Here is a 16,538-nt window from a genome sequence, read left to right on the forward strand (position 1 = left end):
CGGCATTCGGCCAAATGGCATTCGGCCAAATGACCCTTTCGGCCAAATGGCGTTCGGCCAAACGGCATTCGGCCAAATGACCCGGAACCAGAATAAGAATCATGGGACACCAAGTGGCGCATCAGCTACAAGTGACTGAAACTTTGATAAAGTTTTATGGGACAGACCCCCATGTTTGTTGATAGGTCATACTCGGCATTATTTTTTTTATTTCCGTACAAAAATCTTACCATGGGAGAATAGTCAAAATAGTCGTAGGTACGTGATTAATGACCAGCCTGAATTCTATTTTTATTTAGTTAAAATGTTGTTAATGATAAAAAATGTTAAGCTGGCTTGCTAAAACATCTATTTCTTTGATTTTTCTGGCGGATATTCGATTATGTAGCTGTGCCCCAAGCGATTCAAAACGCGTCACTATGTCATATATCGCGTCACACAACGCCTATCTGAAAATCTTACAAAAACGCGTCACGCGCTGCTTGACGCATCGCGTTACTATGCCCTCGGCCTCATGCTCATACTCATGCAGGTAGAGATAGATCTATTGGGTCAAAAGATATAGGCAAAAGAGAGTAACAAACTGGTCCACGCCTTTTTGGGGTTAACCGCATGAAGATATATAGTATTTTGTACCACCCTCCCTAAGCGAACGTGTTCAGATTTCACCACTACAATCTCAAATCGAATACACGCGCCAAATGCGAAATACATACGAGTTCGTTTACTTTCTGCTTGCTGGTGGTCAGTTAATGTTTTCTGCACGTAGTAACGCCGTAAGTTAGAGTAGTACTAGTTAGTACGGTGGTGATATTCGACTCGAACGGACGTCAGTTCGGTGATAGAGCGGCACCAGTGAAGTGATACATCGAACCAATCGCCGCAACGGAAGGAAAACCGAAGCCACTCGCAGCAGTGCTGTATATCATCACTGACATTTAATTGATCTATTTTTAATATCATTCGTTCCCCACGCGTGTGTTTTCCGTGCCGTCGTTCCGTGGCGGTCGATGACTACTAGATTTCCACCACCACCCCCAACACGCATTTTAACGGGATTTAGTTTGGGATAGCTTAAAGTGGCGACGCTGCAACCGAATTGGGACATCAATCTCAGAGTGCCATGGTATTTTCCAGTTACAGTAACGCGTCCTACTTGCCACTAGACAGCGATCAAGGTGTAACGTTTTACAAAAACGAGAACTTGCTTTTCGCACCAGCCCCAGCAGCAGCTTCCCCCACCGCATTGGTTTGCCGACGTAACAACCCAGTTGCAGCAGCAATGCTGTCCACCTCAACCGGAAGTAGTCCCTTCAGTGGACAGCCGTTGCTTCATGGCAACCGGCAGCATCATGGAAGCTCTAACGGTTATTACGGATACGTGCCGCCGGCCAATCCGATGCCAAAGCTGATGTCAACAGAGCAAGCGGCGGGAACAACGCCACCCGCCGCCGTTGATGCCCATCGTGTCATCAACGGCAGTAATGGTGTTGGTGGTGTCTTATTGGATTCGTCGACCCGTCCGGTGGCGGTCGACGATTCTTATTCGATGGACTGTGGCGGGATGGCCCAAGTGGAAAACTACCAGCAACAGCAGCACCAACAACACTTACGAAAACGAAAAGAGTGCAGCGAGGAAGTGGAAGCAAATTGCAAACGGCGAAAGACTTGGCTGGAGCAACCAAACGATGCAGGTAAGAGAACCGGGGGTGAGATGTCCACTGCGGATAGAATACAAGTCACTCCTCAGTTATGAATCAACTAAGGGTCATTTTTCAGAATAAAATATGATTAAAAATCATGCTGACGCTGTATAAGACTGAAGTACCAGGCTGACACTGTACAATATAGATGTTTTCATGAATATACCTCGGAGTTCACGGTTATTTACGGAAAAGTGTCTATTCGGATAAAAATTGTGATTGGTGCCCCCAGATGTGGTTCAGTGAGAGAGAGAAGGATACTTATAATGAATCAAACGAAACCATATTATTGATCAGAGCGCTACAACAACCAGTTATCTGTGAGAAAAATAAAGCATGTATCAGCGACATCATACACTGAAAATATTCCACACGTTTGATCCACATTATTTTCACCGTGGATTTGTCGTGTCGAATTGACATTGGTTCGATACAGTCTTTCACAAATGATTTGAATGTCTTTTACAATGGCGATATCCATCACTAGTAGAACTAGTTTGCCTATCATGACAAGGACTCACGTTTGCCATTAACGCGTGACATGTTGAATAACAGTTATTTTTGGAGAAACCGGACACCCGTAATGGGTGCCTGAAATCTGCAAATCATACTAATCATCACTAATTGTCACTACAAAAAAGTTTTCAAGCATCTGTAAATTAACGTGTTTCACAATTGGATTTGGATTCTTGATAGCGACTGGTTCCACACTATCAAATGATGTGTTTTACAATTAGTGAAAATTCATAAGTGAAACACGTTGATCAAACTTGTATAATAGTTTCAGTGTACGTTCCGTCGTTTTCGTCTTAGCTTTGATTCATACAGTCAAACCTTCACGAGTCGATATCCCGTTACTTAATATTGACTCATAGATAAGGATAAGGAAATAAACCATCACAGCAGCCTGAATTCAACACCTCATTAAGCGCGCATATCGTTTGTTTGTCGTGGAGCAAAGAGTTTATCGGAAGTTGTTACAAGTAGCAATCAAATTGAATCATGCTGAATTCACGCTATTATTTTCTACTCAACTAATGTCCGATTGGTTTTAGAATCATAAACAGCATATTCTGGTGTAAATCACTGAGTAAAAGTGAAAAATCCCCAAATTATAAACCTTTGATTCGCGAAGAAATAATTTCTAGCTCACATGCAAAGCGTAGTTCGAGAAAAAACATTAGATAATTGAACTTTAACACATCATATTTTTTTTGCAAAAGAATCTTAATACAACCGAATGTGAAGTTTTAGTTTCCTTTGATGAAAAACCTTTAGTCCCTAACATTGCTGTTAAAGAAGGCAAAAGCCTATTAGAAGATTGGTTACTTAGTCAAAATGAAGGCACAAATTGGATAAAATAAGTTTGTGCATTTGATGTATTGACTAAACTTTGCATGAAAGAGAACTATTTTTCCTTCAAAGATGGAAATTACAAATAGTTAAATGCAGCCCCAATGGGAAACCCTCTTTCTCCATTTTTAAGTGACATTTTTTATGGCAAATTTATAAAAATGTTCAAAACAAAATAACCAGCTTCCTGAAATCTGGCGGAGATACGTTGATGGTGTTTTCAGTATTGTTAGTTTCCCCAGAGTCGAGTAGAGACATAGAAGTCGGGTTCAGATTGGGTACCACTTCTAGTACTGCATTTGATCCCTTGGTACTGCAAAAGGTACCCAACTTTGACAAATCACAGTACACTTTTCACGGGATTCTAGATTTTGCTCTAAGACCTTATGTGCCATAAACTTTTGCGCAACTGTAAGGAACATAGAAGTCTTTATTTCGTCTTAGATTAGCTCAAACTTTGGAAACAATTAAAAATACTCACAAAAACATTGAATTCACTTACGAAGTAGAACATGATAACAAATTGCCTTTCTCGGACTTAATTATTTTAAAGGAACAATCATCACTCATAATTGAAATCAATAGTAAATTAACTAACACTCAACGAACACAAATCAACACAAAATGTCTTCTTTTTATCACACTTGATACATCGGAAGCAGACAATCCCCCTCAGCGAAACTGGTAGAAGAACTTGATCAAATTTATGAAACTTATCGACAAAAGAACACGAAAACATACAGACGTTCACTTACTACTCTAGTACAAGAACAATCATCACTCAAATGTATCGCTGTAAATTATAACGATGAAACAATAATTATAAAAAGCTATGCCCAATCCTTCGAAGGTTTAGTTTTGAGTTAGTTTTTACTAGTGAAAAGAACTAACTCCAAACTCTCCTAAGTTAAAAAAAAACTTTTTGACAGTTTATGTAAATCAGGCGTTTACAAAATTACATGCGATCACTATCTATATATCTATCTAAGCGCTTGCACAGCCAATATTGAAAAGCTTCCTCGTATCCTGGCTGGAAAAGCCTAGACTAAAGCGCCATTGATCACTCGCTGAAACGAAAAGAAATTGATCCCTCGACCGTAACATAGCAATTATTTAGCCCCTTAAACACTTCAACATTTGTCAAAATTTTACGCAGCTAGTTAAATTGAATTTAATGATAGTATTAATCTTTGTCGGAAGGATCTCAACCAGTAAACTAAAACTTACAAATTCGTATCTCCTGTGAGGTACACCCGATTCTGTTTTTGCACGGGGGATGCGTACCGTGCAAAAAAAGCTTTCAGTTCAAAATTTCAAAAACCGTGCAAAAAAAGTAACACAATTTCTCGACGTTTCATGCAAAAATAAGGTTTTGGCGGAAAAAAATATATGGAAACTTTTTTTGCACTGCCGTGTAAAAAAAATCCGTGCAAAAATAGAATCGGGTGTACTTAAGCTCCAGTTCCTTTTTGCCGATGCACACGTTGCGTTGTCATGTAGTGATGCATCGAATTCTATCGAATCTTTCAAAATCACTTTTTCCTTTACATTTCCACACAAGCAAATCGCACTATCGAGTAAATCCTCTTTGCTCCAAAATTGAATATTTCACAGTTAATTATGGTACTTAGACTAACGCCAATCTCCCGGAATAGTACAGCTAAACCACAGAAATCACTCCATTTTTTTTTTTTAATTATCTTCTGGGGGGCATAGCATTACCAGCCGTTTGAAAGTTTTGCCGCCACAATTGTTTTATTAGAAAACATGTATCTTAGAGTCTCTCCGGTCGAATTTAAAAAATAAAAAACGCGGAACAGTGACAGAAAAATTTAAACAAAGTTATTCGCGCGCACGGCTGCGAACCTTTCGTTTACAAAATTACATGCGATCACTGTAAAAAAAATTTACATAGGACAAAAAAACGTTTTAAGCTTTTGTTGAGTGTCCGTTTAACTCAAACTCAACAAACGTTTTGAAGAACACGTAGCAGAATTTGCTAAAGCACACAAAGGCACAGATGAAAATGTTGTACACCATTTCAAAACGATATGAAATTACACTGCACATATTCACATAGTCGACGTAAGCGCCAATATGACCGAAACGCATTTTTTCATTTATATGCGTTCTTTACCTAATAATACACTCGCTGGACATACGAAATATTTGAACTATAAGAGGAAAACGGATTGACATGAGCACATATCCCAACTTATCCGAAGAAACACCCGGTTTGCAGTGTGTTTATTTGGAGAGTGTAGCATTTGAACCAGGTTGCTATGACAGTGACCTGATGTTTACATCAATTCATCCATAATTATACAATATTTTCACATCTGACTTACCTGAGTTACCTCAGGGATGTCAAACATCTTTGTTTACGGATGACACAGGCCTCTCCGCCAAAGGACGAAGCCTGCGTGTCATCTGTAGTCGATTGCAAAAAAGTTTGGATATTTTTTCTTCATACTTGCAAAAATGGAAGATTTCTCCTAATGCTTCCAAAACTCAACTCAACAGTACGGTCAACTTTCCCTTAAGTCTGGTTTGCCGTTGACAAACGGCTATCTCGATGCGTGGAAAATTACTTCCTATAAATGGTCAAAAAATCACATTTCGTTGATCACAAATAGCTTTCAATAGGGTGACCAGCGAACCGGAAAATCGGGAAATATCCGGGAATTTTATATCACCGGGAGAAAACCGGGACATATAGGGGAATTCCAATTACTACCGGCAAAATTCTTTATTTTAGTGTCTGGCCTACAAATAACTTGGCCATGTTTTTGCAACTGAAAAAATAGTTTGCTTGGCACTTGTTTAAGGTCATCAAGTATAATAATCTGATTTCATCCTAAATTTAAGTGATATTAACCTATTTCAAGCGGCTATAATAATAAGCATTGATCCCTAAGTTCGAACTAGGATATGACTTATTTGAAACAGGCTGGTAGGCTTCCGGTTCCTATTCTTGGTACTTTTGGTTATTTCTTGTGTGAATATTTTTTTTTTTAAAGAAATAATCTTAATTTAATCCTTATGAGGATTTTTCACGACTTCAAAAGTTATTGTAGTCATACATGAATATTGATTTTTTTAACTTATATGTATGGTGTACCGTGCAAAAGTTCAGGGTCACTAGAACTTATTTCAAGCACAGGGTCACTAAAACTTACTTCAAACACGTATCCTGTAAAATCTCATATTGCTGTTTGCTTTTGAGATGCAAATCTTGACTAAAGCCTGATTTGCTGCTGAACAGGAATCGCTAAAGAAATTTCTCACCGATTCCTTGCAGAAATTTTCTACAGCGTCTCCCGGTTGAACTGGCATCTCTTTTCAACTGCGTACTACGATCAGAAGAAAGCGTTTCCTTGTTCGATTCCTTACAGGAATTCCCCATGCATCAAGATAGGCCAAGAAATTACTTGTCAGCAGCGAATCAGGCTTAAATGTGCTCCAAATGCGGTAACACAAAACAATAAAAAGACACCTAGCAACGATTTTCAAAATCACCGCCGACCTAGCAAAAAAATTTATCTTTGACACCGCATTTCTTGTAGAAAATTTTACTGCATTTGGTGTTCCTGCATTTCATATTTGCGTTTCAAACGCACACAACAATATTAAAAATATGTGTACTAATAAAATTTGCAGATTTTGATATGACGTAGCAGTTTGAAGAACATTATTTAATTGCTATACACTAATCACTAATGATGAATTTTGTTGATTTTGTTTTGTTTTAAACCGTTATAATTTTTGAATCTATCAAGAGATATGAAAATTATGGTTGAATTTACACCTGGGTAATACAAAAATAATCCTACATGTACCGAGCTCTTGCACCAGAATAGCTATAAGCCCTTTAATCCATTCTTAGTTTGAAAATAGTAGTTTACGGAACAAGTTGCAGAATAATGATTTTTACAGTACGAGTTACGTATTATATTTATTGTAATTTCGTAGAGGACCACTTGAGGGTATCATAAATTGTATCGGAATGCAATCACCATAATTCTACAATTTCTGAAAAATTGTTGTGTTATGATTCATTACGCAACTCAAAACAGTTGCATAATGAGAAAGCGTTGCATAATTAATCATTACAGCACTGATTTCAGTTGCGTAATGATTATTCCCACTCTGCATACTTCAGTGCAGGAAACTAGGCCGTTTCATGACAGATTGGCGTGATGAAAAACAGCCTATTACGATGAGAAATTGCAAAAACATTGTTATCGATCGCAAAAATATGTCGAAAAATTTTCATTACAATCGATTGTTTGAAAAATTGCAAATGGCCAATTCTGTATATTCTTATCTACGACCGAGATTTTTTTTTTAATATCGAACCGAAAAACCGGGAATTTGAAATCTGATATTCACTAGCCATCCTGCTTCAACAAAATTCAACATATAGACGAAATAAACAAGTTTGCAGTAGACACAGATCATTTTGTATTGCTGTGTGCGTTTGAAATGCAAATATCAAATGCGAGAACACCAAACGCGATAAGATTTTCCACAAGAAATGCGACGTCAAAGATACATTTTTCCTGCTAGGTCGGCGGTGATTTGTATGATCGTTGCTAGGTGTCCTTTGATTGTTTTGTGTTACCGCATTTGGAGGACGTTTAGTGAAGATTTGCACCTCAAATGCAAACAGCAATATTTTGTTTTGCTGCCGAGAAAAACCGATTAATTTGTTTTATTTTTTTATGAAATGCAATGCGTCCCTTCTACTCAAATTGACATTTGTAACAATAGGGTCCTAAAATGTTTAATGAAACCTTGTTTATATTCAATAACACGAAAAAGAATGTTACTGCAACTACTTTAGCATTTTTTCCCGCTCAAATAACGGCTATATCATATTTAAACTTTTATTTAAAAATCGGGTCCAAAAATGAACCTTGACACATGAGATCATGTTTGACGTTCGCTTAGTTGACCAAAACACCACAGGGCTTTTAGTTTTAACACTGGGGTTGTTCCTATCTGACATTTCGGAAGGGATACGGAAAACAAAATACACCCAAAATTTGAGTTTAAGCCAAGAGGTGTGACAAAATCTAAAATAAACATAGAAAATGTTTTTTGGACTTCAAACTACCGGAAAACATTAAAAAATTGAGTAGATATGTGTTCTTGGCCTAAACTTAAGCGTTTGGCACTAAAATTGGGACATGGCTTTAGGACCCTATTATATTATTCAAAATTATTGCTACCCAAATAGGGCTACATTACATTCTTTCAAGGTTCAAAAGACCATCGATGTTTAATCATGAAAATCCTAAAATTTGATTTGATGATTCTGTAACTCGATATTGAGGTACAGAACATCAAGTTATAGAAAGCTGACCTATTTTCTGAGTTATGAATTTATGAAGTCTATATTCGGTGAGTGCTATGATTACAACCATAAGTGCAATCATGATAATAATATCTAGCAGCATTAGAACACGTTTCGTTACTATGCAGCTTATCAACTTATCAAAGTTTATTAACTGAGATTAGCCCATTCAAGTTTGAAAAACGCAACACATTTCTAGTGAAATGGGATGCTTTGCCGTATTACATATTGCGCTCCTGATTCCCCACAGCATGTTTCGAGACTTGCATGAATCGATACTTTGCTGCACTTGGACAAACACACATCCAATGCACGTTGGTGTGGGTGACGCTTCTGAACCGGCCTGCCAGCACATACCTCTGTTGCACAATTTGGCCAATTTAAATAACCGCACGCAGTGGTAGTGGTGGTGTAATGTTTACACAACAGAACAGCGACACATGCGGCAGCAGACCCGGCAACATTCTCGAAAAATAAAACAACAATAAGTGGTGTGTAACGAAACCACCATACTGGCTGTAGATGCTTGGATGGATAAACCAAGTCAACGCGGGAAATTTTCATGTATTGGCGGCGGCGCGGCAGACTAGACAAGACGCAGAAAATGAGGTCATACCTATGGCAAGCGAATCACTTTGTGTCCAACAGTCGCACCAATGTCGGCGCACTCGGATACAACCCAACATAACCTAAAAAATTGAAGGAAAGGGTTCATGTGCGAGTAAAGACAGTAAAATTACGGCCTCATGAACTAATCGCAATGATTGGCGCTTCGCAACAAGGGAATGACGAATAAGATGCGCGAATAACGAGGGATGCTTTGTTTTACATTAGATGCGCTGTGAAGGCTAGATGAAGGTAATAAAATTAAACAGCACGAGAACAAACGAAATGATAATTATCTAACTTTGAGCAGTTTAAGAGGAAAATAATCATCATCGTATTATGAATTTTCAAAACTAGTTTTTTTTGCTCAAAATCGAAGCAATGTTAACAGAAATCTATCATTGCATTGCACTCGTAATATGTAGGGTTACCAGACGTACTCTTTTTAGAGTACATGTACTCTTTTCTGCCTTAAAAATATGTGTACTATTCTTTTTTGCTAAACGGGCCAGTTGTACTCTTTTCCAGATATTACTGACGATTGCCGATCTCCGCATTATTTTAGAAAACTGATTCACTTTTCGAAACATATTTTAATGTTGTACGATAATGGATAACCAAATCTTGCTTCGTAATACTTGAGATTCTTTTCAGATCCAAGCTTTAAAAATTCGCTTTGTTCAGTTCTCCTGTTTCCTTCACACACATAAATGTTTCTACATTTGGTTAAGAACATTCTCGCTAAAAATATTTGATAGACCATAATATTACAAAAAGTTAAACAGCTTTATGTATAACTAGTGGTCCCGGCAAACTTCGTCTTGCCATCAAGTAGGCTGTTGAAAAACGCCATGGAACGCTCCGTGCAAAATGGAAGTTCCGTTCACTTCTGTTTTTCAACTTTCCCGTTAAATATCCTTTGCGTTTTATATACACAAACACGTCGGAACACTTTAGGAATATAACTATGGAAGAATCATTCTAATCTGTCGAGCCGTTCTCAAGCCATTTCGTGACATACAAACACCACTCTATTTTTATTTATATAGATAAGCGTGATCATGAATAAATTTACATCAATTATATTAAGACCAAATTTCGTGAAATTGGTAATGAAAATTTAGGAATTGTGTCTCCCAGACAAACCTTACAGTGATTGAAATGTAGGGAATTTGTCTTTGAATATAAATCTGACAATTGTTTGCTTTATTCAGGTATGAAAGGCGCAATAAGTACAAAATCTATTTATTATTATTTCATTGCAATCTTTAGTGGTCGATTAGTCAATTAATGCGATAAAAACTTCAAATAAATAAAAATGGTAAAATCTAGGAAATTAAAACGAACACATTAGGGGACGGACCTGGTGTAGTGGTTAGAACACACGCCTCTCACGCCGAGGACCTGGGATCGAATCCCATCCCCGACATAGTCACTAAAAATTACAGTAACGACTTTCTTCGGAAGGGAAGTAAAGCCGTTGGTCCCGAGATGAACTAGCCCAGGACTAAAAATCTCGTTAATAAAGATAGAAAAAAAAACGAACGCATTAGTAAAAAGTGCATTTCCAATTTTGGCTGAATGTACTCTTTAGTACTCTTTTACAGAGTTGAAAAAATGTACTCTTTCTGGTGAGATCAAATATGGTAACCCTAGTAATATGTAATGCAGTGATAGATTTGCATGAGGAGATCTATAAATTTGAGTGAAAAAACTGGTTTTTCATTTTTGATGATTGCTGATGATTGAATGATGGATTCTTGAGCCTTAAAAAACCACAAACATTTTTTTTTTTTGCTGAAATTTGTCAAGCTATTATTATCAACAGATCAAATAGCTGAGTTTCAGTAGAAACTTGTTGATTTTTCAGCGTTCTGTACTGAAGAACTGCAATTTAGTTTATTAAAAATGTCAGCACAACAAATTTTAGTAATCAATAATTTGGTGAGTTGGCTTTTGATTAACTATCATGGATGTTTGTAGGTTCAATTGCTAAAAGACTAGTTAAACTTGACAGATTAGGACTCGCTGGTATTTGCACTCAAGGAATGTGGGGATGCCCCACCATCACCTAAAACCAGCAAACAAAACTAACAAACTGAAAATTTTCAGTCAGTTCTGTTACAATCACCAGATAGATCCGTCGCAAATAAAACTTTCTCCTAAACGTAACAAGTACATTCTAACTACCAGAACGTAACAAATTCTGACGACGAGCGAAAAGTTCCTGCCATTCCCGGAAACAACGTTTATGTCATGTTTTGTTCCTGTTCAAGTTATTGTTCCTGTTCTACCACTGAAACCCTCAAGCCGTCACGAAATCAAGAATGTTCAACCAAGATCTGAACCAAGCGATTCTCCGGCTGTCTGATCTCATCGCAAACCAGCAACTGCAGAAAGCAACCGCAATCAATTTGGAAGCGAGAAAATAGTGAAGTCACTCTCCACCGGAATCGAAGAGTTTCGGTACGAGGTTGAACACTTCCTCATTCGTGGTACGCCCGGGACGAGGACGTCTTCAAGGAGGACGGCAGTCAGTTGGACGACAAGGCGAAGGTCAGGCTGCTTCTGCGGAAAATCGGAACGCAATTTCACAAACGCTACGTGAGCAGTGTTCTGCCGAATCACCCAGGTGATTTCGCCTTCGAAGACACCGTCAAGAAGCTGAAGAAGCTGTTCGGACGCCAATAGTCCCTCTTCAACGCTCGCTACCAGTGTCTTCAATATATCAAGAACGATGCCGACGACTTTTCCTCGTACGTTGCGTCGGTCAACAAGCACTGTGAACCGTCCCATATCGAAAAGCTATCCAGCGACTAATTTAACACTTCACTTGTTGTATTTTGTATAACACCTCTGAAAAAACCTCGCTTTTCGATCACAACAGCAGCGCGGTGGTTCTGACGGTGGCAAACCGCGCGACGACTGGAAGGTTAAAACGGTCAGGTTTGTATGCGATTTCTAGTCACCCCGCGATTCCGACATCCGAACCAGGCTCATCGGCAAGCTGAAGAAAATGCGCCACCCGCCGAAGCCTAAAAACCTGGTTGAGGAGTGCAACCGCATCATCAATCTCAAGCAAGACAAGCAGATGATCGAGAAAGGTTGTGGGGACAAGTCCAATGTCAACGCAATCTTTCATCGCACTTCCACTCGGAAGGAGAGCAAGCCGAATACACCTTGCTGATTCTATGGGGATCTAGATTTCATCAAGGAGTGCCCCTACTATTCACATACCTGTGCGAAGTGCAAGCGGAAAGGCCACATGGAAGGTTACTGCTCCTCATCCGAAAAGAAGCCATCGAAGCAGTTCGACAAACCGAATGGTCCAATAGTTGTGGTTCGCAAATCCGATGTCTATGTTCGCATGTGTGGTGAGTTCCCCACAAGTCTCAACGGCGCACTCGAGTCAGATTGTCATCCACAGCCACAACCGGACGAGATCTTTGCCGAACTGGCACTCACAAGGATCTGTTCCAGTACAACTGACTGCCACCCAGCATCAAATCTACACCTGGAACATTCCAGCGGATCATGGACAGCATGGTTGACGGCATTGCTGGTATCAAGCCATATCTGGACGAAATTCTAATCGCTAGAAATCACTACGGTCGGTTCGTTGGCCAGATGAAAAAGCTTGCGCTGCTGTTTGGAAATGGACTCCCGATTGTCAAAAGTCGTTCGATCGGTTCAAGTCCATCCTGGTCTCCAACCTCTTGCTGACACACTTCGACCCCAGCAAGGAAATCATCGTGGCTGAAGACGCTTTCAAAAACGGCCTTTTTTTGTTTTTTACAAGGGGGAAATCTGCTAACAGATCCCCTGAGAAGGTAACTCAGGGAATGCGGGGATGACGCACCAACGACGACCCGCTAAGGCCAGCCTATGCACTGTGCTTGAGCAATTCTTTTAGAATTGCTCAAGTGCATCGACATAACCCTTGGCCTCAGATTCTTATCTCCCCGGAACCACCTTACGGCATTTCTTCGGGGAGCGGCCTGTGCATATAGCACAACACGTGTAGCAGAAGTAGCCTAGGCAAACTGCTTCTCCTAGCCGACTTAACAATGTTACAAGGGACCAGCCTCGGCAGGGCTAATCCTCTTCAGCCAACTCTTGGGCGGCGCGCCATAGGCGCTGCAATTCTAACATAATGTGAGTGACAGCCGTAGTTACTACATTCCAGCACTCGGCATCCGCACACATTCTCTCTATTATATTGTCGGGGGACGTGTCCCCTCCGCATGTAGTGAGCATGCGACCTCTCACAACAATGAAACGGGGGCAATCGAACACGACATGCTCCGCTGTTGCCTCCACACCAGCACAATTGGCGCACGCAGGAGATTCTAAGTGCCCGAACCTATGCAGGTACTGTCTATAGCAACCATGTCCTGACAGAAACTGCGTCAGGTGGAAGTTCACTTCCCCATGGTTTCTACCATACCAATCCGACACATTTGGTATAAGCCGATGGGTCCATCTACCCTTAGTGGAGTTATCCCATTCCTGCTGCCAGCTTCTAAGCGTTTCCTCTTTACACGTGTCGCGGACTCCTCTGGTACCCCTTCGGTTAAAGCGTTGAACATCTTCCTTGATGATGAGTCCGATGGGCGTCATCCCGGCTATGATGCACACGGCCTCTTTAGATACCGTCCGGTATGCACTTGCTACTCTTAAGCACATTATCCTGTACGTGCTTTTCAACCGCTTTAGGTTTCTGCTCGTTCTAAGCGCTTTTGACCAGATTGGTCCTCCATACCTTAGTATGGATAGCTCCACGCTTGCCAGTAGCTTGCGTTTGCTGGCAATTACAGCAGAGCTGTTAGACATCATTCTCGAAAGCGCCGTTATAGCTGTAGATGCCCTTTTACAGGCTCCTTTATTCAACGTGGCTAGCGAAGCTGAGCTTGTCATCGATCATTACCCCAAGATGCCTAAGGGATCGCTTGGACTCTATGGTGCAATCACCTACCGAGATAAGCGTCCGCTGCTCGGACTTGCGGTTGTTGACCACCACCACCTCAGTCTTGTGACGGGCCAGTCCTAGTTTCCTAGACTTCATCCATTCCTCAACTATGGAAATAGAGTGCGCTGCTGTCAACTCTACTTCCTCCATCGATTCATCATAGACCACTAGGGTGATATCGTCGGCGAAGCCAACAATCTTAACACCCGTCGGAAGGGACAGCCTCAGTACGTCATCGTACATCGCATTCCATAACAGCGGGCCCAGGATTGAACCTTGAGGTACTCCCGCGGTAATTCGAACGCTTTTCTGCCCCTCCTCTGTGTCATACAGTAGAATCATACCATCAAAATAGCTTTCTAGAAGCTTACACAACTACATCGGTTCCTTGAGGCGGTGAAGGATGGCGTCCATAGTAGATTTACCTTTTCTGAATCCAAACTGGTTGTTGGACAGGCCGTCCGCACTCTCCGTATACGGTACTGGGCTGTTGAGAATCAACCTCTCCAATACCTTGCCCGTCGTATCTAGTAGACAGATAGGTCTATACGCCGACGGGTCACCTGATGGTTTACCCGCCGTGATTCTTAACATGTCTGGATTCGCGTCCACTGCCGCTTTTAACGGCCTTGGGGCATTGAGAAAGAAGCGCTCGCGTTGGTGTTTGCAGTTACCCGTTTCCACAAAATGGTTTTCGGTCGCAAAGTCGTGCTGCAGACCGACCTCAAGCCGCTTTAAATTCCATAATAACTACTGAACAATACCCAATTATGGTATGATACCAGAATAGAATATGGTATGCAGAAATAGGTGCGAGTTATTCGTTCCTGCACGTGTAATGGGATTCAAAATCTCCTGCTTTCATTCAGCAAATTCGAAAATACTGATCACGATTGGTGACAACCATTGCTTCCTCACTTGAATTACCATTGCTAACCTTTTAAAAATTTATCAAAAGCATGAGTTTGACAATAGATGACCGTACAGTTCCTTAATGCTACTCCGTGATTGACCAGTAGGTGAATTCCGGCGAACAATTTCTTCGAAGATAAGAAATTTTCTTCCATTACCCACCAGCAAGAAAATTTTCTTTTCTTCGAAGAAAATACGCGCCGGAATTCGCCTAGAGATCAATCGAAGTTGCTCAGAGATTTAGTGAATGGAGCTTGGGATTTGCTAACCATTTTCAATGTGCGCAAATCAAGAACTTAAAATTCAAAAGTCAATAACCGCGCCGGCCACGTCCTTACGGTCATCGAGGGAAGGGAAGAAATGTTAGTTAGACAACCATTGCTACTAGAGACAAAAGAATATTCTGCATCTCCACAGTTATATTGGGTTAGTAGAATCAGGTAAAGATCTGGAACGCCCGTTGGTATTGCTATCTAGAGGTGTGCGATCGATGAATTTCTAACCCACGACTCCAGCACGGTCATGCTGCATATCTGCGCGTTTGGGACCCATAAAATTTACTACACTATAATTTTATTATCATATTGTGCTAACGTACGAACGGTCGATACAGAGGTTATTTTAAAGCTTCTTGATGTAAGTAAGATCTATAAGTGTTATGTCTTGTCAGGCGTCGCGTTTCGTGAATATAAATTTCATTTTCCACGACTTTGCTTTCCGCTCTTCACTTTATAAATGTGCCACCAGTAAGAAATTTTCCCTATATTTTGTATGGACATAAATCGAGTTGATTTATTTTTTCTGAAAATCGGTATGGTAAAAATATTGAAGAACAATGGATTTTCAACAATCAAATGTTTACAGTATCATTAATCCTAAAATTGAGGGCCAAAATAAAAATCGTGTGGTGTGAAATTCACATTTAGATTTAGATTCGAATAAATGTTCATTTATCAAAATCACTGACCACTTGGGATTACTTACTTGGGATTTACTAGGATTTGTTAGAAAAAATAGAATGAATTGATGATATGTAAATAAATTATCAATTTCGTTATCGATTAAAGTTTTCTATTAAGACTCACACAGTAATTCACTCTCTTGTAAATTTTTATGTCTGAACATCCTACGGATTTTGGATGTCACCCAAGTTCTAAACACTTTCTGGCAGCATCTAAATCATAGGTTCCCAAACTTTCCGCGTGAACGAGCCACCTAGCCGTCAAGTTCATTTTTCACGACCCACCAAATAAAAGCTGTTAAACAAAGCTAAGGATTTAAATTTTTCTAAAGTTTTATGTTTAAGGCGACAATGAATCGAAGTCAAATCTCAATTTCTCAAGAACACAAAGCATTTATTCAGGGTAAAGGCGGTAGGTGATTTGCATTTTTCAGTTTTCAGTTCAAACAGAAGTTCCATTCTCCGGATCTTGAAAATTTGAGGTATGGGTGCGATTCATCTTTACCTGAACAATCATTTTGCATACTTTTTCAACTTAGTCAAAAATTAAAAAGATAAATTATAAAATGGCGAAAGATCAGAATGAATGTTAAAAAAATATTCACATTTGTTTAAACTTTGAAGAACGTTTCCGTTTAACGGTGAATGTTAAGGATTTATTGTAAAATATTTCTG

At 39.9% G+C, this 16,538-nt stretch overlaps 1 protein-coding gene across 2 annotated transcripts in view; it reads left to right on the plus strand.

Moving 5' to 3' along the window:
* The first annotated feature begins 780 nt into the window (after positions 1-780).
* LOC110677715 overlaps positions 781-16,538 on the plus strand; it is a 30,443-nt gene continuing 14,685 nt past the window's right edge. For both annotated transcript variants that reach the window (XM_021848870.1, XM_021848871.1), the window contains exon 1: positions 781-1,694. In XM_021848870.1, the coding sequence (XP_021704562.1) occupies positions 1,124-1,694 (571 nt within the window). In that variant the 5' untranslated portion in view covers positions 781-1,123. The remainder of the gene's footprint in view (positions 1,695-16,538) is intronic.

This window comes from Aedes aegypti, chromosome 3 (genome assembly GCF_002204515.2).
Source record: "Aedes aegypti strain LVP_AGWG chromosome 3, AaegL5.0 Primary Assembly, whole genome shotgun sequence".
NCBI classification, from domain to species: Eukaryota; Metazoa; Arthropoda; class Insecta; order Diptera; family Culicidae; genus Aedes; species Aedes aegypti.